Source organism: Dipodomys merriami, unplaced genomic scaffold (assembly GCF_024711535.1).
Source record: "Dipodomys merriami isolate MVZ:Mamm:240054 unplaced genomic scaffold, mDipMer1.0.p SCAF_82, whole genome shotgun sequence".
NCBI lineage: Eukaryota > Metazoa > Chordata > Mammalia > Rodentia > Heteromyidae > Dipodomys > Dipodomys merriami.
Window position 1 is genome coordinate 957,013 of NW_027206424.1, and position 22,403 is coordinate 979,415.

Sequence of the window (22,403 nt, forward strand, 5' to 3'; positions counted from 1 at the left end):
GCTTCATTCTTGCCCCATGCATCTGCTGTTTGCCTGAGGCTACAGGTGGCTACTGGGCCTGCTTTCTCCCCCTTTACAAACTGCCATCTTCCCGTGACTGTCTCACACCGAATGGCCTTTCCCCAGAAGGGAGATTGGTCCTTTGACTTGTTAGCTCCTAAGGGCGCAAATGAAGGCAGTCAAAGCCTGGGACAGCTCAGGCTCAGAGTGGCACCACGTGGGAGCTATTCTGTTTCTCCACGTTCTCACAGGAGTGCTAGGACTCTCAGAGGCCAATGAAACAAGCCTTCTCATGCATCCAACCTCCTTTAGGCATTGAAAGGTGTTCTTCAAGCAACGATAATCTCTCATCACAGTTGAGTCCCTCAGGGAAAAAAAAAAAGCGGCGAAGCAGAGCCACATTTGAGGGGCTTGAGGCATCGTTGTTTTCATGGCCCTGCTGGCGCTGAGCCCAGGAAATCACTTAGGTTTTGTCGTCTGAAGTAACTCATGGTGCAAAGGGGATCACCAAGTGCTTAGGACGTGGTGGATGATGAAAGAGAAAGGAAGCAGGAAGGATGGTCTTAGGCACGTTTCTCAGCTCTCAGAAATGGTTGTGTGGGTCTCCCTGTGTCACGGAGGCCCTCTCCCTGGATGCTCCAGCCTCTTCCATGTCTGGGGCTTGCCCTGGTCGGGGCGCTGGGCCCTGTTCTACCACGTCAGTGTCCTTCTGACCCGTGCCTCCACACACGTGCCGGGCGATCACGGAGGATGCCTCCTGGAGGATGCTCTCTACATGCAGAAGGAGAAATTTTGCAGGAACAGTTCAAAAGGCCTCCAGGGTGGTTTTGTTTTTTTCTTTCAGGAGTCCCGCTCTGGGTCTGCTTCCAGCCCCACCCTTCTGCCATCCCTCCTTTATCAGGGGAGAGGCTGCTTGCCCAGCAGGCTCTATGGCTGAGTGGACAAATCTGTTTGATTAGTAGGCCAGGGGAGCCACCATGCCCTCCGCCCTTTCTAGATCTGAAGCCACGTTTTCAGGCGAGCTTCTCCCAGTCACCCTGTGAGCTCCAACACCGTCAGTTCATCCAGCACTGTCAGTTCAACCGCTGAAGCTGTCCTTCCTCCCTGTCTTCCTCATGCTTCAGCAGGGAGCGCGCTAACCTGTCCTCCAGTTTGCCTCGGCCCTGAGCTGGTCCATGGCTGCTTTCCAGCCTGGTCTAGCATCTTGCTAGGAGAGAGCACTAGTCATATTTGTTGAGTTACAAGGAATAGAATTGCTGCATAAATATTTGGGTTTGCCAGAAACATCCTTGAAGTGTTAGCTGTGAATCTCAACGTATGATTTTAGCCTCTGAAGATCTGCTGAGAATGAAAAAGAAAATGTTAGAAGCAGAAAAATAATCTGAGGAAACAAAGGCTTGGAGTAGATGGAGTGGGCTAAAGTAGCTGAAGGGAGAGAAGGAGGAGGGCTGGAGTGAAGGGGAAAAGAAGAAAAAGCTGGACATTGTATATGCTCCTCTCCCAAATTGAGCCTTTAGCCAGATGTCAGTCACCCTATTCTGTAATGCTAGCTGTTCAGGAGGCTAAGATCTGAGGATCGTGGTTAAAAGCCAGAGTGGGCACAAAGTCCATAAGATTCTTGTCCCCAGTTAACCAGAAAAAAAAAAAAAACAGAAGTAGAGGTGTGGCTCAGTGTTGAGTGGGAAAGAGCCATGAGTTCAAGCCCCAGTATTGGTACTCCCACCACCAAAAAAAAAGTCTTCGAAGTATGAGGAAAGAAAAAAATGTGTGTTTAGGTTTGAAAATGGGTTAGAATTTAGCCAGATACTGATAAAGACCTTTGGCAGAAAAGGGAGCCTGAGGTTTTGAGCCATTTTGGGAAAATATATATACTAAAATAATAACAATATATGTCACATATATTTTATATATAATACCTATTATAATAATGTCACCATTGAAGCCCTTTACTCCTAGAGAGGCAGACCCTCAGCAGAAGAGTGGGGTCTCCCAACATCTGCCTCCCAGCATTCTCTGAGCAGGTGAGCAGGCCGGCTCCACAACTGTCTCTGTTGTTACTCATTTTGTAGGCTCCAAATTATTACACTATAAACTTGTGCCCTCTGGACATGTATATTCAGGTTTCTGTTCTAGACGTGCTCAGCAATGGCTGCCAGCATCCCTAGGGGCGGCGTAACGTTACAGTTGTCTCTCAGGTGCTGTCTAACCTCTCAGCTGGCCTGGCAGGTGCTCACAAGCAGCAAACCCTGGTGCATTTAGGGCTTTGGGTCCTGTCCCTGTGGCAGCCTCCCACCCATGAGAAGACCCCACTTAAAAATTGCAGACATGACCTTATTGGTGGCCTGGCCTTTCCAACTGAAACTTGGTTATCTGAAGTTGAATGTCAGAGTTAACACAGTTCTTTCTCAAGGCACTGGCCGGGCCTTGGGGACACAGGGACCATAGAGGACCCGACCTTTCTGCAGGAATTCAGAAAACCAGGAGCAGAGCTGTATTGGAGCTGGTCTTGTCCTGTCTGGTCACCGAACCCTGGATTAGGTTCCCGGCATCATCAGCTTGCGTGTCTCCTCCCCTCTAGGGGATATGCAACCAAGCATGTGGTGGAAGGTCTGGAGCCCAGGACACCATATAAATTTCGACTGAAGGTCACCAGCCCCTCTGGAGAATACCAGTACAGCCCTGTCATCTCCGTGTCTACAACCCGTGAGTACCCACCCCTTCACATTCCTTTAATAGAGACAAAGGTAGAAATAGAGGTAGAGATATTTCACCTTTTCCTCAGCCTTATGGAAAGTGGAGAGGATTCCATCTTGGTTATGTTTGGTTGTGGGTCTTGAACTCAGGCCTGTGCACTATCTCTGAGCTTTTTTTTTTTTCCTCTCAAGGCTAGGGCTCTCCCCCTTTGAGACACAGCTTCATTTCCAGTTTTCTGGTGGTTAATTAGAGATAAGAATCTCCTGGCCTTTCCTGTCTGGGCTGGCTTCAAACTGTGATCCTCAGATCTCAGCCTTCTGAGTAGCTAGGTTTACAGGCCAGAGCCTCCATCACCTGGCTGGGGGAATCTGTCTTTAAGCACTGCAATAATGTTGTTTACTGCTTGGGCCTGGCTGTCACATGACTTAAGAGAAGTGCAACCACGCGTTTACAACAGAGCTGTTTGGAGCCAGGACTGCTCAGCTGTGGATATTGGGCACAGGGTGGCCGAGGAGATCTGCTCAGCCCAGTCCACTTTGGGCAGCCTCCTTGCACGTGTCTTGGCTGGTCAGCGACGGCTGACTCTTGGGGTACAGAGAGCAAGCAATAGTACTATTGGGAGGGAGATCCCCACAGAAGTGGTGGCCAAGCACACACCAGTGTATCAGAGCCGTCAGTGCCTCTGACCTCATCCGTCTCATCCCAGGGCTAAGATATTGTCTGAGATTGAGGTTTTACAGTACCTCGAGGCTGACGGTGTCCAGGGTTCCCTTTGGGCTGGAAATCTGCAAAGATGAAAATGGTCAGAGACGCCCCCCTGACTGCACAGGGCTTCTGTAGGCTGCACAAATGAAATCTTCCTTTTGTGAGGAAAGCTCCTTTTCAGTCTTAGTCAGTGTGCCACTGGCCCCTCAGGGATGTTTTCTGCAGCCTTCAGCTGGGTCTGTGCACATTCTTGTGGGAGCTAGAGATAATTCTGATTTTGTTAGTCCGTCTCACCTTCAGTCATAAATATGACAGGAGGGCACCGGAGCTTAGGGTGGTGACCTGTGAGCTCAGCTAGAGCTGAGCCGGGCCCTTTGCTCTCAGTAGTGGTGAAAAAAAAATGTCCTTTCAGAGAAAACTTTTGAGTGAAATGGTCAATTATGGGGCTGCAGATCAGGTAGGAGGCCTAGTCTTTAACCTGGGGATGCTGAGAGCACTGGCTTTTGTATGGAAGATGTTTGGGCCTTGGAGTACTCAGGAGGAAGAAAGAAGTTGGAGAAAGCAGAGAAGTGAGATTGAATGCTTTGTGTGCAGAGGAAGGCAAAGTGGAGGAGGAGTCGCAAGACAGGGCTGGCGTTGGAATAGTCTCCATGGGAAACTGGCCAGGCCTTGTCTCTACTGCCTCCTGCCGGGCTGCCCCTCCCACCTCCGGGTCCCTGGGCACTGCCCCACATCCTGCCTCTGTTCCTCCTCCCTGAAACATGGAGGCCCTGCTTTGCTCACCACACCCGCTTCACCTGCAGCATCTGTTCCGCATTGATTCCCGGAACAGCTCCTCCCTAGGGCGAGGAGAGGTTAGTTATCTCCTCCAGCATGCCTCTTGCTTCTTATAGATCTGTCTACCCTTTTGACTCCCTTCTAGATTGTGGGCTCCTGAAGGGTGAGGCCATCTCTAGGATTTCAGTAGGAGGTCCTTGATGGATGGGTGGGTGACCAATGAGCTGAGGCCCAGAGGCAGAATAGAGTATGAAGAGAAACACTGGACTTCGGGGCTGCACTCACGTCTGTCGAAGGATGGACCCATTGCCCACCCATGGGGCAAGGCCACTTAAACTTGTCAGGTGCTGTGGACATGGGGGTTCTGTGACCCAACTACAGCGGGCTTCAGGTGGTCACTGGTGGTCATGTCCATGTCAGGACAGAGGCTTCTGGGTCTTCTAGCCAGAGTCTCCAGGGAGTCAGTGTGCCACAGGGAGCTCTTTTGGGAAGGCGGTAGCCAGCCTAAGTCTGCCCACCAGCTGCCGCAGCTGTATCTGCTGCCAGGGGAGCCCAACTCTCTGGAGAGGCAGCCAGAGCTGGCCTGTCCAAGCATCATCTCTCCTCACAGTTGCATGGCTTTCACGGGCAAATAGGTGAGACCGTCTGTGGGGTGAGGCCTTGCTGGTGGTGGCCAGGTGTTGATATGGGGGGGGGAGCACTTGAATGTTTCTCTGCCAGGCACGGCACAAGTGCCCGAGGCCATGCGGGCATCCTAGCCTCCTGGGACTCCACTGGGCAGAAGGCTGAAGATCCTTTTCCTCTGGTGAGGAGGTCCTGGCTCTGCTGTTCCCTTATGCTACTGTTATATTTATAACATCTCGTGCTAAGCAAAGAATTTAAAAATGCACACGTTATACAGAGCAAGTGAAAATGCTTCTGTGAGCCACTAATTTGCATTCATTTTGGGAGTGTTTTAATGAATCACGAAAGCATGTACTTTGTTTGAATAAAGAATGCTCAGCTTTTTTTTTTCTTTCCCAGGTAAAGTACATTAGACTCTTGCCTAAATGAGGCATGCAATTTTAATCAGCTGGGCCCTTAAAAAAGAAAGAAAAACAGCTGCTACTTGTTAATTGGCAAATATCTTCTCCAATGAGTTCATGATTTATTCACTGCTTTTAATAAAGACCTAAATTCTACCAAGAAAGGTGCTATCACCATATACTATCTGCGGACTCCGCTGCCGCCTAGAGCCTCCTTTATAGAACAAGAGCAATGGCTTACTGCAAGGCCACTCTGTCCCTCCCCTCCCGCAGGCCCCCAGTGCCCTGTGCCCAGTGCGTCCCCACCCACCTCACTGGCCAGGCAGCCCCCCTACGAAGCACTGCTCAACCACACCCACACGGGCCAACGCCTGCCGTGTTATTTTCAGATGCAGTTATTGATGGCATTCCCTTGGGCCACACGTACAAAGGCTAGAAGGGTCTCAGGGTGGGAGGAATGGAAAGTTCTCCCCAGCCTGGAATTTCCTCTGTTCTTCCCGACTCAGGCCTATAGTGGGAGTAGAAGGAATTGCTACACTTGGCAGACAAAGGTCCTTTCATTTCTCCTCTGTGTCGCTGTGAAATTCATGCTGAGACTTTTCTAGGCCTCATCTACCTCACAGGGTTCCAGTAGAAACTTCCATTGCCTACTTGGGGCAGGGTCTTCTTGGGAAGAAGAGAGGAGCCCTCAGACCTGACAGCTGGAGACTGCCTCCTTTTGCTGGAATCCGCCAGTCAGGAATATGAGCGATGGTGGCGTCTTCACTCCTTTCCTGCCAGGGTCGCTTTCTTCCTATGACACATTTCTTTTCTTTTTTTCTTTTTTGCCGGTCGTGTTCTACCACTTGAGCCACAGCACCACTTCCGGTTTTCTGGTGGTTCATTGGAGATAAGAGTTTCACGGACTTTCCTGCCCAGGGCTGGTTTTGAACCGTGATCCTCAGATCTTGGTCTCCTGAGTAGCTAGGATTACAGGCGTGAGCCACTGCGCCTGGCTGATGCATTTCTTTTTAGCTGTAGCAGAATGCTAAGATTCCCTGGTTGTTTTTTGTTTATTTTTTCCTGCAAATGCTTTCATAGCTGATGTACTTATGGACTTACTTCCAACATCTGTGTGCTGCACAGAGGCCTCTGGTGCTCAGTGCCTCCCTGCCAGGTAAGGCAGAGGTTCTAGAGTACAGTGCTCAGTCCACAGGATGCTGTCGGTACTTCCAGAACCTTCCTTAATTTAGCAAGACTGCCAGGCACTGGTGGCTCATGCCTGTAATCCTAGTTACTCAGGAGGCTGAGATCTGAGGATCATGGTTCAAAGCAGCCCTGGCAGGAAAGTCTGTGAGACTCTTATCTCCAATGAACCACCAGAAAACCAGAACTGTTGCTGTGGCTCAAGCGGTAGAATGCTCGCCTTGAGCTGAAGGGTGCAGGGACAGCACCCAGGCCCAGAGTTCAAACCCCACGACCAACAACAACAAAACATTTAGCAGGGCTGCGAGAATACACTGAATCCATCAGGCAGGAGCCACCTGCACCCAGCTCCGTGAGACTCTTAACCAGCAAAAAGCCAGAAATGGAGTAACTCACGTGGTAGAGCCACCAGCCTTAACTGAAAAAGCAAGGGAGCAGCACCCAGGCCCTGAGTCCAAGCCCCAGAACCAGCATGAAAACAGAGCTAAGCTTTTCCCCTGGATGCAAGCTCATGATTTCTCTAAACCCTCCGGCACACAGCTGCAGCCCCAGCCCCAGTGAGGTCTGAGCACCTTTCTTCTTAGGAGCAGAGTCCTAGGCAAAGTTATGTATATATTTATTTATGTGGACTTGGGCTTTTGTGACTGTAAGCAGTAAGGATGTGGAGCTAGGACTGCAGTGGGACCGGCCATGAGCTCTTTGGCCACTCCTAACTGGCTGGCCTAGGACAGCGTAGCATTTCCGAGGCTTGGTTTCATGGCTGGGAGGAGAATTTACGAAGCACGGATGAAGTCCTCCAGTAGAAATGGCAGGAGCCTTCCGCAGGCAGCCTACCCAGCTGGCTTCCCCCGCTGCACCGTCATCCACCTCAGATGAAGATGGGTCACATGACCCTGAACTGGGGAGGGGAGGTAGGGAGGGGAGGGCAAAGGTATTAACTGTGGACTACTGACATTTTGGATCTGGTGAGTCCTGGTGGCTGTCGGCTTCCCTGTGCCCTTGGCATTGCTGGCCCCTGCTAGATACCAGCCCCCCACCTCATGCGCACCCACTCACCCCCACCCCTTCAATTGCCCCCCAACTTGCCCCTCACCCCCACTCAACTTGGGGACAACAAAATGACACTGCCGGGTGTCTCCAGGAGTCTGAGCCTTGTGCCTTTCCTGGGACGCTGGGCAGGGCTGGGCTGGGCAGGGCTGGGCTGGGCTGGGCTGGGCTGGGCAGAGCTGGGCTGGGCAGGGCTGGGCTGGGCTGGGCTGGGCAGGGCTGGGCTGGGCAGAGCTGGGCAGGGCAGGGCTGGGCTGGGCTGGGCTGGGCTGGGCAGGGCAGGGCAGAGGTGGGCTGGGCTGGGCTGGGCTGGGCAGAGCTGGGCTGGGCTGGGCTGGGCTGGGCAGAGCTGGGCTGGGCAGGGCAAGGCTGGGCTGGGCTGGGCAGGGCTGGGCAAGGCTGGGCAGGAGCTCCATGGGCCTGGGCCTCACTCACATGGGTTCTTGACATACTTTGTATGCCCAGCCTTTGGTTTGAAAAGATGTATTAGAATGATGAAAGGAAGCCTGGTGGGGTGAAAAGAATCTAGAGGTTGGCAAAGTCTAGCAGGCAAAACCATTAGGAAATAATTTGAGGTTGTCACAAAGTGGCTTTTACCTGAACAAAGGAAGGTATCAGCTCAGGCATGCTGGTGAGGACCCGCCGTCCCTGCCAGGGGCTCCGCGGACTCGCTGCTCTCAGGAGCTGGCGGGAATGCAAGCCGCTGACCTCTGCGGGGCAGATAACGGGAGAGTGAGCCAGGATGAGTCTCACCAGGCAGTCTGGTGCCTGCTGCACAGGAGCATTTTAGGATTTAGAGGAGCAAAGGTCTGAAAGTGGGCACACAATGTAAATCAGCAAGGACAGGACCCCTTCTATCTCGTTCTCTGTGACCCCAGTGCCTTAGCATATGACTTGCTTGGAAGTTACTCCGGAAGTATGTCTTAATGAATTGGTGCGGCTTGTCCAGTGAATTATTTAGAGCAGGGGTTGTCACCTCAGATGTCCATGGAGGCATTGGACAGGTGGGTGTTACAGAAGGGGACTGCTAGGGCACGGCCGGGCACGAGGGTGGGGCAGGCGCCCAGGCAGTGATGCCAGCTGCCACTCGCATGGCTCCTACCTCAGCCACAGCGGTGCGTTGGGCATTTCCGATGTGTCACACTTGACTGTTTACTTCACTGCTTAATCACGGTGGCGTCTAACTTTGAAAGGCTTGGCATGTGCAGCCGGTGAAACCAGGAGACAATGCCTTGGAAGGTGAGCTGCTTCTCTGTGGCCTCTCATTCCACGCTCTGCTCCTGTAGACCTGCCTCCTCCTCCCCCTCCTCCCCGCAGACCTGATGCCCCTGTGCCGTGTCCTCCTCCCCCTCCTGAGAAAGACAGGCTTGCTCTCTGCGCTGTTCTCCATGGTGTGGATTTCTCACATGCTCCCTACCTCCCCGTGTATAGGTGCCCTGCTGACCCTTCTTTCAAACTCCAGGGAGAAAAGCTGAAGGAAGAATTAAATATTTTATTCACAAAATTTAAAGCAATTTACAATAGCAGTAGTAGTAGTAATAGTAGTAGTAGTAGTTGTAATAGCTTAACCATTCATTGGCACATAACACACTAGCATGTTGTGCCAATTGCTGAGTTTCCTTGCTTCTAAGAGATGTTGATTTTGCCTTATGAAATCAGAAAGGATCAGGTAGCCAAAGAGCAATCACAAAGCTATACTTCATAATGTGACCATATCCCAAGACTTTAAATTGCTCTAAACTTTCTCTTAATCTGAAAATCAGATCTTTTGCAGTAAAAGAAGCAGTGCTGGTGGCTCACACCTATAATCTTAGCTACTCAGGAAGCTGAGATCTGAGGATCATTTGAAGCCAGACTGGGCAGGAAAGTCTGTGAGACTCGTCTGCAATTAACCAGCAAAAAGCCAGAAGTGGAGCTGTGGCTCAAATAGTAGAGCAGTAGCCTGAAGCAAAAGTCAGGGGACAGCACACAGGACCTGAGTTCAAGCCCCTGCATGTGTGTGTGTATGTGTGCACACATGGGCACATGTGCGCGCGCACACACACACACACACACACACACACACACACACACACACACACACACACACGAAGCAGTTGAGCAGGGACTGTGAGATCTCTTAGGAGCACAGCTTTGCCTGCCTGGAAATGAACACGACCTGGAGGTGGAGGGAGAGCGAAGCTGGGACGAGTCAGTCTTCTCTTGTTATACTGGGGGTGATTGCTCTCTATCTGATTTCTCCAGGAGAACCCATAAGCAGTGAGCACTTTCACCGAGCTGTCAATGTGAACGATGAGGACTTGCTCCTTCGAATACTAGAAGGAGGGTGAGAGAATTCTGTGCTGGCCTTTTTTTTTTTTTAATGCCTATAACGTGCATAGAAATACATAATGTAGCTTTATTTTGTTTTCTTAAAATTTCCTGTTCCTTGGAAACTGCCTCCCAAATTAATCTCAGGTGATGAATGTGAGTTAGTAAAGCACAGTTCATAAAGGCAATCATAAAGCCCCATGTAAATATTACAGTTTGTAATTATTTAATGAAAAATTGTAAAAGGAAATTGCAAGTCTGGGTGTCATATTTTATTCGAAGAAACAACTTCTGCCCCTTGCATTTCGGTACATGGCATTCCTGAATGTTCACTTGTACACTCTGGGGAAATCAGAAAGTCACCCAGTAAGTGCCTTGTAACCTAGAAGGTTCTAGAAACCAAGTCATCTATAAGGTTCTAGAACTTTAGTCATCAAGAAGGTTCTAGAACACTAGAGGTAAAGTGGATGCAGCTGCTGTGGGTGAGATGTTCGATGCCTCTGTTCTCTGATCTAGACGCTCAGTCCAAACGACCAGGTCCAAGGCACCCAGAACTACTTCTTCAGGAAGAATTGAGGACAGGTGGTTTGTAATGGGTGTCTAAATCCGAGAAGAGAAGGTTCCCACAGAGAGCCCAGCTCCTCAGCTGACAGCAAGAGCTGTACGTCCTCTCTGAGCAACATGGCTTCATTGCCAGTAGGTGAGGGCTCAGGTCTCCACCAAACCTGCTCCTGCTGGAGGAGCCTAGGAAGTAGGGCCAGGATGAACACTGTTTTCAACTGTCAGAGGCTGGGCCCATTGGCTAGAGGGCACAGAGGTTCTGGGTCGAAAGAAGCCTGTCTGTTTCAAGTGCACTGAGGCATTTGTTTGAATCATTAAAAAATATTAGGCAAGGCATTGTAAGATAATAAAGCCTCAGTGGGCTGGACATTGACGAAAGTGAGCTGTATAACCCGTGGATGGAGATGGGCGGGAGGGACTGGGAGAGAAAGAGGGAACAGAAGACATCGTATGAAAGGAAATGTACTCATTACCTGACTCATGAAATTGCAACCCCTCTGTGCATCACCTCTACAATAACAATAAAGTAAATCAATAATCATACAAAAAGCTTCACTGGCCCAGAAGAAATAGCCACTTTTGGTAAAAGGAGCCAGTTTTGGTAAGCCCTGCAGGGAGCGCCCTATCCTGGGAGCCATGCAGAGTTGCACATGCTGATCCCTTTTCTCTCTGTTTTTCCCAAGTCATGTCAAGATCGATGTTCCCAATAAGTTTGGCTTTACTGCTCTGATGGTCGCAGCTCAGAAAGGATACACCAGGTATGAGGTGCTCTGAGCGTGGGCTCCAGCCTTTCCCTTCCCACCGGGCACCCTCAGGGTGGGGCCTCAGAAGAGCCTGGCTGGCCCAGGGGCCTCCTCTCTCTTTCCCAAACTGTCTCATTAAATGGCTTCCCATTGCAGCTGCTTTTATTTATTTTATATTTTTATTATCTTCAGTTGAACAAAGGAGTTTTCATTGAACAAAGAAGCTTACGGACACAGTGCACCTTGTTCCACGTCACCCTCTTCAGCGTCCTCACCCATCCCTTCCAACCCATCCCTTCCTGCACTTTCCTGTAATTTTGTAGGATGTAGATTGGATTTTATGACTGCATCCCCCTCCTCATTTGTCGACCTGCCGCCCTCTCACCCCATCTCACCCCTAACACAGCTGCTTTTACCCTCTAGTTATGCAGCATGCAGGAGAGAATGTAAAATGTGCAATCATAGATCAGGGAAGAGAGCCATTTAATCACATGCAGTGGATTTTATATGTCCTCGGAACACTGGTTGTTGGAATGTGAATCTTTTCAACAAACAAGCAAAAAGATGGACGGGGAACATTCTAGGCACCAGGTTCCTCTGATGTGATTTCAAGGACACACTCCATTACCTGTTTTACAAAGTATAAGTGTTAACCATTTATTTTTTTCAGTCGCATTTATGTTTTAATTAATGCCATTTTGAAAAAAAGAAAGGCATTTCCATTAAATGCTGCCATTTGAGAATATATTAAAAGTGGCAGTTAAAATGATGGAGTTATTTTGATAGTCCAGTCTTTACCCTGACCAGCCATTCATTAATGAATAATTCACGACTTAGTAAAAACCTGTTTCTAGTGTTGAGTGGTCTTCCAGATTAACACTGCCGTATCTTTAAAACCAGCTGGCTCCTCAAGATGGAACAGAAGGTGTTGCCAATGGGTGTCGAGTGTCTTGTTTCTGATTGGCTCTGGGTTCTCTTGGGTTCCAAGTCAACAAAGCCACTTACTTTGCTGCTTTAACCCTGCATCCTTTAGGCTTGTGAAACTCTTAATTTCTAACGGCACGGATGTGAATCTAAAGAATGGAAGTGGCAAGGACAGGTAGGCAGCAGGGACAGGAGGTGGCGGGTGGGCAGGAGGGGCCTGAAACACCCCCGTGGGGTTGTGCTTGTGTCCCTAGGCCTGTGTGTGTGTGGGAGGGGGTGGGGGGGCCTTCCATTGAGCCAGAATATTTCCTTCCATTTTGGTTTGTTGTTCTTGGGACCAACGTTTTAGTGAAAAGGGGATTTTTTTTAAAAGGAGCCATTCTTTCTAAAGTAGGCTTCTTACGGTCATAGTATAATCATTGCTTTTTCATTTTTTTTCACATTGTTTATAATCTTGGGTTCAATTCTTGGTACTGGCCTCAGTGAAATTTAGGCAGTCAGGAAAACGCTGACCGTCATCTGGTGAAGGTTGTAAAAGCTGAATAGACTAAGGCAACAAAGGTCGAAGATCTCCACTTTGGTTTTGGTTTGGAAGTGCTGAGGGCTGTACCTCCTGAGGGGCGGTGGTGGTTCCCTTCTGCTCTCCCTCCCCCCCCCCCCCAGGCCTGGAGTGGAGCATCTATTCCAATGTGTCCTCCTCCTGTAGTGCTCCTGGTACCGTCAGCGGCGTGCTCAGCACGGTGCTGCTCTCCTAGGACTCTGGTTCCCTTCCAGCTCTCTCCTGTTTTCCAAAGATTCCAGATATGTCTAAAGAAGCAGCCAGAGATCAGCATGGACAATAACCACAAAAGAGCTTTCAGGAGGTTGCCACGAAGGGCAGAGCCCATGACAGGAAAGTTCACGAAAAAGAGCGTGACATTAACAAAGGATAGAGGGAAGGCATGACTACTCACTGACTTAGTAGCAGACTTAATGAATGCTAGCCCACCAGTATTTATCAGCTGCCTCTCACATGTCTGGCTCTAGTGTTGGTGCTTGTGGTGCACAGAGAGCAAAGTGTGATACGTGTGGTTCCCACTGTACACACGCACACCGATGCACACCGATGCACACAGATGCTAGATAGAGCAGTCTCAAGAAAACATCCAGCCATTTCTAAGCCAGCAAGCCTGCCCACCTGCAGGATTAAAGGAGCAAATCAAGCTGTTGTCACAGTGGCTTCAGGGGGGCTTTGGGCCTACATCTCCCAAGGGCAGATTCTGCTGGTTCAGCATAGCTTGGGCACCCTGAGGCATGTATGCATGCCCTAACTTAGGGACTCAGGCATGTAGCCTTCAGACACAGGTGCGTCTGTGTGGGCTCTGCGGTCAGTCATCCTGGGCCAAATGCCACTTTTGCCTGCAGAGGGTGTCAGAAGGCACCTGAAGGATGTGGTGTGAGGATGCGGCATGGAAGGCAGGGTCCCGCGGGGTGCTGACCTCTGCTGGACGGCAGGCTGTCAGGCTGTCGCTGCTGCTAATGATGGACCTATGGAGAGCGAGCTGTGGATGCACGTGGCCTCCATCCCCACCTTACCCCCCATCTCTCTGTGGTCTGCTGCTCCCAGGAGAATGAGGGACCCTAAGAAAAGCCCCTGCAATGCCCTGTTCCATCCTCTGGACATGGCTCAGGAGCGAGTTTTAAATAACATCTACAAGCTCCCAGACTTAGAGTATTCTCCACATAACTCGTAAGTTAGTGTAGGACTACGCCATTGTCTAGAGAAGTTTTTGTGTTTTACAAAGATAGAAAAATGGTAAAAAAATTAAAATAAGAATATGAATTGATTCATCAAAAAAGGAGAAAGTTTACTGAGAAGTAAGAGAGTTGCCTCTTAAAAAAAAAGTACAATCAGTATAGACCAATCTCTTGAAAATACGAGAGGAGAGAACATTAGAAATTGAGAGGGGGATTATCCTGCCCATGTAATTGTAGCCCCTCTGTACAGTATGTTCTCAAATAAAATAAAATACAATTTAAAAAAAAAAAAGAAATTGAGAGGGGGACATAATAATGATTGTAGAGCAATTTGTTAAAAAAATTTGTTTTTGAGACCAGGCCTTACTATGTAGCCCAGGCTGGCCTTGAACTAACTCATGACTGTCCTACCTCAGTTGCCTAAATACTGCGATGATATCACTTGATCTAATGGAGGGAAATTGAGTATGAAAAGAAAAAGGTGCTTTGTGTCTTAACAGTAGATTTGGTATATTTGTTGAGATGGATACTTTACTTCATTTTATTTTTTTATTTTTGTTGGTCGTAGGGCCTGAACTCTGGGCCTGGGCACTGTTCCTCAGCTCTTCAGCTCAAGGCGAGCGCTCTACCACTTGAGCCACAGTGCTACTTCCAGCTTTTTCTGCTTATGTGGTGCTGAGGAATCGAACCCAGGGCCTCATGCATGCAAGGCAAGCGCTCTACCACTGAGCCTATCCTTCCAGGCAAGGAGTTTAAGGAAATAATTGTGAACTTCTCTGGAGCAGAGGGGAAGGAAGCTGAGAGGCCACAGAGCGTTCATTACTCACACCCTGGAGTGGGAGAAAGAGCTGGGTGTGGTGGCGCATTCCAGGAATCCCAGCTGCTCGGGGTGGAGATCTGTGTTTTACAGGCTGCTCCCAGCCCTGTGATGGTCCTGTCTCAGCCTTTTGAGGAGCTGGGATTACAGGTACACACATGCCCAGCACCACACAGAGCTGATGTTCTTTTTCTTTTTTAATAATCTCAGACAATTCTCCAGTGTCATTCCTAGCACTGGCAAATTCCTTGTCTAAGTTAGTAGTGAAGCCTGTGTGGGAGAGGAGGTCCTCCACATGGACGAGGATAGACAGACACCAGTGAGACGGGAAGGAGGTCTCCAGCACGGGCGGGGATGGACAGACACACCTGTGTGCCCCTCCCCACTGCTCCATTTCACCCTCTGTGAAACAATAATAAGAGAAATACTTACCTTTGGTGCTGTCGAGAGCATTGAAGGAGTTAACCTTTGAAACATGGGTGAAACAGTGCTGGTAGATACAGGTGATAGCTTGTCAGTTCATGTTGGGTGGCTTGTGGAAGGCCAATTAGCTTTGGAAAGGTCTGGAATCAGAGGCTTGAATCCTGTACTACAGAACTTGAGAGAATGCAATTTCAAATACTTGAGCTTAATAAGGAGGTTCAGGTACGCGGGCAACTTCAAGGCAACTTAACAATACCTGAAATTACCGGTTAATGAAACTGACGAGAAAGAGAAAGAAGAATTGAAAAGGAAATCTGAAACGGTAATAAAATTGAACGAAAAGAAAGCCTATGACAACTATACCGAGAGACACCAAGATTTTAAAGTAGTTGATGTATGCCACAGGCCAGCAGGGTGAGCTCAACTCCCAGGGCGATTCCAGTGTCCCCCAAATTAACAGATAGATCGAATGTTGCCTCAAACACAGTGACCATCAAAATGATTGTCACTTTCCTGGAAGAACAAATAGATGATATCAGCTTCTAAAACTTTGAGAAGATCAGAGAAGGATTTGCTTTGACTGTTATGAGAACGCTTTAAAAAAGTCATAGTTATTAAAGTAGGGTGACACTGGTCCAGGTGAATGGGAAAAAGATAAATAGAAATCCTAAGGTGAATGTGTATAAACACATACTTAACACCTGATAATGGGAACCAAAAAGCAGTGAGGAAGGTGTTAGAAAAACAGGACCTTTGAAGACAAAAACATTAAGTTTGATTTTGGCCTTAAAGTAACACACCGTGAGCGAGAATTAAGGATAAAAATGACCACAACCACCCAGAAGCAAGTATACTCTCATCTGATCTTGTAACGTGAAAGGCATACAATATGAAAGACATTGCTGAGGAAAAGACTAATAATATACATGATATATTTTAAACACCTTGACTACAGAGGTAAGGACTAGAGGAGGAAATATCTAATGGATGTTATCTGCAAAGTGTAGAAAACATGCACACATCTTCATACTCCAAACACAGAGCTATACAGTGGGAAAAAGCAATTTTCTGGAAAAAAGTAAACAATCCGTATGAAAAATGTTCAACTTTACCAGTGATTAAAAAAACCACCTATAAGGTTGTTAATTAAAAAACAATAGCACTGGTAGAGAGAGAGCAAGAAGGATACTTTCATGGAGTGGTTGGAAATATGAATTGGAAGAAATTTGGAAGTGTGCATTTAAAGACAGCCATGAGGAGCCGGATACCAGTGCCTCCCACTTACACACTTCGCATAGAAGGCAGAGATCTGGAGGACTGCAGTTTGAAGCCACCCAAACAGAAAAGCCCAAGAGACTGCATCACTCCATTGCCAACTAACCAGCAAAATGCTGGGTAAGAAGTATCGTCCAACTGGTAGAGCACCAAGCACAAGCAAGTTAAGTGAGCCCCAGGCCCTGAGTTCAAACTTGTTATCTCTAGTAGTAGCAAATGAGTTTTTTTTTCCTTTTCCTTTTTTCTTTAATTATCATCAGGGACTATAGATGTTCTAAACTCCAGTATTTTACACTTAGTTACAGTCATTATTCCTTTTCTTACTGAGGAAAAGTCATATACCATAAGACACACCCTTGAAGACATACAATTTGGCTTTCAAAAAGGTGTTCACAAAATTGTGCAGCAGCCACCACCTAATTCCATCATCCCCAAAAGATTCCACATCCTCGCTCAGTCACTCCATACCTCTTCCCTGTAGCCAAGGGAATCCACCAGCCTGGTAGCTGGCTCTTAGAGACTTGCCTATTCTGAACATTTCCTAAAAACAGAATCAGACAACATGTGTCCAGCGTCTCTTGTGGATTGTAAGGTTCTAAGGTCACTTCCTCTGGTATCCTTTCTTTCCCTTCTCATATGGAGATAGTATATTTTGTGTAGCTACTCATTTGGGGGACAGATGGATGATGTGTAGAAATAAAAACCAATGAAATCAGGTTTCAGGTGAAGCGAGTGGGTTAAATGTGGTCCTGGGTTCAGGATGGCACTCAGGGTGGAGGCTGCTGCTGCTTTGTGTTGCAGTCTGATGCTCGCATGCTACGAAGGACACCTTGATGTCGTGAAGTATCTCCGACGACACGGAGCTTCGTGGGAGGCAAGAGACCTGGGGGGCTGTACAGCGCTGCACTGGGCTGCAGATGGAGGCCACTGCCCCGTGATCGAGTGGATGATCAAGGAGGGCTGTGAGGTACGGGGCTTCCTTCTGGGCCGGAAGTGCTTTCTACAGGACCCAGGACTGGAGAAAGGTCTCTAACTTATCAGGAGAAGTCTGCCAGGCTTTGGAGAATGGATGGGATCAATCATGAGGCTTCCGATGGTCGTGGTGTGGCGTCATGTAGGAAGAAGCCTGAGCATCTATCTCGTGCCAGACAGTGCTTTAAGCGCTGAAGACACAAGGATAGTGAAGAAGGGATGGCCACAGTGCTTCCTGTTGCTTGGTGTGTGGTTAGCTTTAGAGAGTGCTGGTTACAAATCAGTCCCCAAGGGCAAGCTGGCTCTAGGGGAGATGGAGGCCTTTCAGCTCCCCGCATCTTCGCTGCAGGCAGGCACGCATCTTTGCCAGGGCACAGGCGCCTCGGCCTGCATTTGTTTGTAGGTCATCAGGAGTGTAAATCTGGTGTGACAAATAAGGAGTTGGGCTGCTTGGACATGTGTAGGTATTTGGAGAAAGGTAATTATAATGAGATCAAGAATGGTAAGGGAACTCCTTAGTTTCTTCAAAGACTTGGACTGAAAATGTCAAGGCCTAGAAATTGAGATCGGATGAGTTCGGTGGGCTGTGATTGCCAGATGGCAGCCGTGCACTGGGCAGTTGCACCAAGGACCTGAAAACTCAACTCAGATGAAGCAAATTCCCATCTCCCACAGGGTGTTAGACTTGTTCTCAGCAGCTGTGCGCCCCTCGCTAGGTTTATGATGATTGGTGCTCACGTTTCAGCCCCATGGTTGAAAAAAGGTTAATTATTTTTGTTGTTGTTGTTGAAAGGGAGAAAGATCCCCAACTGGACAGTCTTTGGTCTGATCACACACACGCTGGGATTTTGGAAATGTAGGCTGTCTGGGCTTAGCTCTGAGCACACTTTGGGCTAAGTTCCACCTTTTTCTGGAGCACAGGAGCCATGTTGTGGAGGGCAGAGCCGCGTGGCGTGCCCCCGGGAGGTCTTGGGTGGCTGCAGGTGGTGGTCAGATGCTGTGGGCAGCTGGCGCGCTGGCTGCTGCGGAGGACAGTGGGGGCGGACGAGGGCACCCAGCAGAGTTCACCACTCTCTTCCCAAATGTCCAGTGATACTTACTCCAAAGGGGACTGTTCCTACCAGTGGTGAACTGTGAGAGACTGGAAAGACTCTTGACTTTTCTGAATCCAAACAGAAAAATGTGTGTGAACATGTGCAACTGCGTCGCCTAGGTGATTATGGGTCACTATTAACTAGCATGGGCTTGTGGGCCTCGGCTATTCGTTTGGTTGTAGGAGATGATTTAAGACACACACACAGCCAGCCTGGGGAGGCCTAGGCAACCGGCCAGGACCTGGTGATTCCGTTGGGATGCTCTTCTGAAGCTGCAGAGGAAACAGTTGACATCTTATTACTTCACCATGGGTCTCGTAAAGCACAGCACTGAGGGAATTGAGTCTAGGGAACTGAGTCTGCTACTAGGGACACTGTGTGTGGAGAAGGAATTGAGTTGGCCACCCTGGCAGATTAGATCATGTGTCACGGATTTGCCCCTTTGCATTTAGGATAGATGTCCTACCTAAAATGGAGAAGGCCTTACTGTCGTGTGTGAGGGTGTAGGTCTTCCATCTTATTCTAGAAAGGAAGTGAAGTACTTTCAAAGATACATAGAAGAAAAATAAACAAAACCCCACCACGTTAAAGACAGGCGGGAAGTTAGGCCAGAACAAGCAGGCGGGCTCAGCCGGGGCAGGGGCAGGCCGGCTGGCCAGGCCATCTTTGCTGCATTTCAAGACAATGAGACCACAGTGCGGGAGACCTGGGCTTCCCGCAGCCCCCGCACCCCGGTGGGGGAGTGCGGGCGGGGGGGGGTGACTCTTCCTTCTTCAGGACGGCCCCTCCTCTGCCATCCCAGGTGGACGTCATGGACACGGGTTCCGGGTGGACCCCGCTGATGAGAGTCTCTGCGGTGTCTGGAAGCCAGAAGGTGGCCTCGGTCCTCATCGACGCTGGGGCTGATGTGAATGTGAGGGACAAAGATGGAAAGACACCTCTCATGGTATGTCCTCCCCTCACGGGCCTGGCCTTTCTCCATGAGGCCTTCTGTGAGGTCAGCCACACATGCCAGCCTGGGCTTTCTGTGATGCCCTACCAGCCTATAAATAAAGGTGCGGGAAGGAAGGTCACTTTATATATGTGTGTGTGTGTATAAAATATATACTATAATATGTAATATATTATTGTAATATATAACTCTCATGTATTATATTATATATAACAGTATATGATATATATCATACCTTACATATGTTATCTATTATATGGTATTACAATATATATAATAATAGTTATAGTATACATGGGATCTACCTATTTATAATATCTCTATTACATATTATATAATATGTATAATTTATATGGAGTATGTAATAATTATAGTATAATATAATAATATAACAAAGTATATCATATTAAATATTATCTAATATATCAATATATTATCTAATATGTAATTAAGTGTAATATATGCAATATGTAATATGTAATATATCTGTAATATGTTACATATAATTATATATTATATAATTTTATTTAGACAGGTTGTCATTATGTTGCAAGGTCAGCCTCAAACCTCTGGGTCAAGTGATTCTCCTATATCAGTCTCTCCAATAGCTGGGACTACAGGTGTCTACCACACCACTCACCACTGTAGTATTTTTTGTTGTCTTTCATGACAGCCTCTTTGAAGGTGGTCACCTGTAGTCCCCAGGGCCATTGTAAAATCCAAACAGATCTGTTAACGCAGTGAACAGATAGCTTCTCTGTGCTGGGCTAGCTGGCTTTCCCCTGACATTTCATCAGAGAGGCAAGTGACATTTTCAATTGCGGTTCAGTGAGCAGAAGGCCGGCCTGTCAAGCCCCGGTGGCCCGGCCAGCTAGGCCCGTGGCCCTCTGCATGGGGGACATGCCGTGCCCTCCCCACTGCCCGAGGCCCCCCCAGGGAGAGGACCTCAGACAGCGCTATTCTCTCTTCAGGTGGCTGTGTTGAATAATCACGAACAGTTGGTTCAGTTGCTTCTTGACAGAGGGGCAGATCCAAGTGTCAAAAATGAGGTAAATGATCTTTCTCAAAGGATTTTCTTCGGAGGAGAAGATAACAGTGCATTACAGTTCTGTGGGTTGTTATATATTTTTATATGGATCATATGTTTTTTTGTTTCTCTTTCAGTTTGGCAAGGGTGTGCTGGAAATGGCTCGGGTTTTCGGCAGAAAGGTGGGCTTCTGTCTCGGCCTGTCTGGCTAATTTCTTGGTACTTTCAGAGTCTCAGGCCCCACCCAAAGCTTGGAGGACATCTACTGTTTGTTTTGTTTTTCTAGAATGTACTGTCCTTATTAGAAGAAAGGAAAAAGCTGTCCAGAAAATCTACCATCCACTGACCTGAGTACCACCTGTCCACACCATCCATGCCAAACAAAGAGTGACTGTTGAATTAGAAGCAAGAAGCTCCGTCTCTCTGAGGGCTATATGTTTATTTATTTAGCTGAAGATTCACAGTGGCTTTTATGCAACAGCCAACTGTTCCCACGTTGAAATACATCTTTTTACCTAAGTGCGTGTGTATGCGGTCTCATCCTTGGGTGTCGGCAGGGCAGGGGTGTTTCCTCACACCGTGGCTTCGCAGGTAGACACCCAATGAAACTCTGGTGCAAACACATCTGGGTCTACCACTCCCCGAAGCTGTCCCCCAGCCCCTCCAGGCCCGGCAGCCTCCCCCTGCCATGTGTTTCCCACTCTCTCCCCTCCCGACCCACTGAGGCCTTGCAGGCTGTGTTGTCAGGCTGCTGCTACCTCCCAAGGTGCTGCTGCTCCTAAAAAAGCCCAAGAGTTTTCTCCATGCCCCTTGGCCTCACATCAAAGTTCAAAGTGCCTATCTCAAGACTGTGGTCCTGTTCAGTGGGCCGTGTTTGGCCGAGGCTCAGGTTTCCTGGGACAGGGCTGTTGGTCTAGGTGCTTACACACTTCTCCCTAGCAGTGAAATGCTCAGCCTGCTGGTGGCTGGAGGATTTTGCCTCAGAGTCTCATACTGTATTTAGTCCCTGGAGAGAAAGGATTTTGAAGTTGATTGTGTAACTGTGTAGACAAGTAGGGGTTAATGTAACCAACTCTCCCGCCTGGGAGCTTGGAGACATAAACGTAGAACTCTAGCTTGGCAGACAAACCTAGAACTCAGCAAAGAAGTTAGCAGACCACACGTCCTTTGCATCTCTAGAGATGTAAACCCGCCACAATGGTTCTCACAGAAGTGGAATTTTCTTGGTGGGAAAGGACCAATTAAAAGCCCACCAGTAGCTAACAACTCTAATCCTAGCTACTCAGAAGGTTGAGATCTAAGGATTATGGTTCAAAGCCAACCCAGACAGGTTGGCTGACTTCAAACTTAAATCCCCAGATCTCAGTTTCCTGAGTAGCAAGGATTACAAGTGTGAGCCACTGGTGCCTGGCTAGTTTTTGTCTACTTTTATCTATTCTGTTGTTCATTTAATAAATTCTTTTCATAGATATTAAATCCACTCATTGTGGGTTTAAAAATATATATTTAAGGCTATGAATTTTCCCCTCAGCATTGCTTTAGTCATATTAGAATAAGGATTTTTTTTGGGGGGGGGTCGGTTGTGGGGCTTGAACTTAGGGCTTGGGCTTTGTCCCTGAGACCTTTTGCTCAAGGCTAGTGCTCTACCACTTTCAACCACAGTGCTAACTTTCTGGTGGCTAATTGGAGACAAGAGTCTCATGGATTTAATTACCTAGGCTGGCTTTAAACCATGACCCTCTGATATCATCTTCTGAGTATCTAGGATTACAGGTGTGAGCCACTAGCATCTGGCAAGGATTTTTCTATAAATCTTCATGACTCAAAGATTCCATTGGAAGCCTTTGCTAACTACACATTTCTTGGGCCGCTCTCGAACCATCTGAATTGGAATGTGCTGTTTTCAGAGAGTCCAAAATTCATCTTTGAGGAAAGAATAATTAATTGCATTGTAGGGCACGGAATTTATTTTTTGATGATCTCTTTTCTTCCCCACAGGCACTTGGAAGTTACATCCTGTGTGTTTGGAGAATCCCACCTGATATGTGAGTTTGGTTCTGTTTATTGGCTATGTGTAGTCATCTACTGACTGCACAAAGCCTACTTGCTTTGCTATGCGTGGCACCAGATAGGAA

The 22,403-nt window shown here is 48.2% G+C and overlaps 1 protein-coding gene across 1 annotated transcript in view; it reads left to right on the plus strand.

Moving 5' to 3' along the window:
• Nucleotides 1-20,787, plus strand: part of Fank1 (fibronectin type III and ankyrin repeat domains 1) — a 66,765-nt gene extending 45,978 nt beyond the window's left edge. The window contains exons 3-11 of the mRNA XM_070011339.1: nucleotides 2,579-2,703; nucleotides 9,678-9,759; nucleotides 10,988-11,062; nucleotides 12,081-12,146; nucleotides 17,025-17,190; nucleotides 19,092-19,235; nucleotides 20,213-20,290; nucleotides 20,406-20,450; nucleotides 20,555-20,787. Of these exons, the coding sequence (XP_069867440.1) occupies nucleotides 2,579-2,703; nucleotides 9,678-9,759; nucleotides 10,988-11,062; nucleotides 12,081-12,146; nucleotides 17,025-17,190; nucleotides 19,092-19,235; nucleotides 20,213-20,290; nucleotides 20,406-20,450; nucleotides 20,555-20,614 (841 nt within the window). The 3' untranslated portion in view covers nucleotides 20,615-20,787. The remainder of the gene's footprint in view (nucleotides 1-2,578; nucleotides 2,704-9,677; nucleotides 9,760-10,987; nucleotides 11,063-12,080; nucleotides 12,147-17,024; nucleotides 17,191-19,091; nucleotides 19,236-20,212; nucleotides 20,291-20,405; nucleotides 20,451-20,554) is intronic.
• Nucleotides 20,788-22,403: the final 1,616 nt, after the last annotated feature.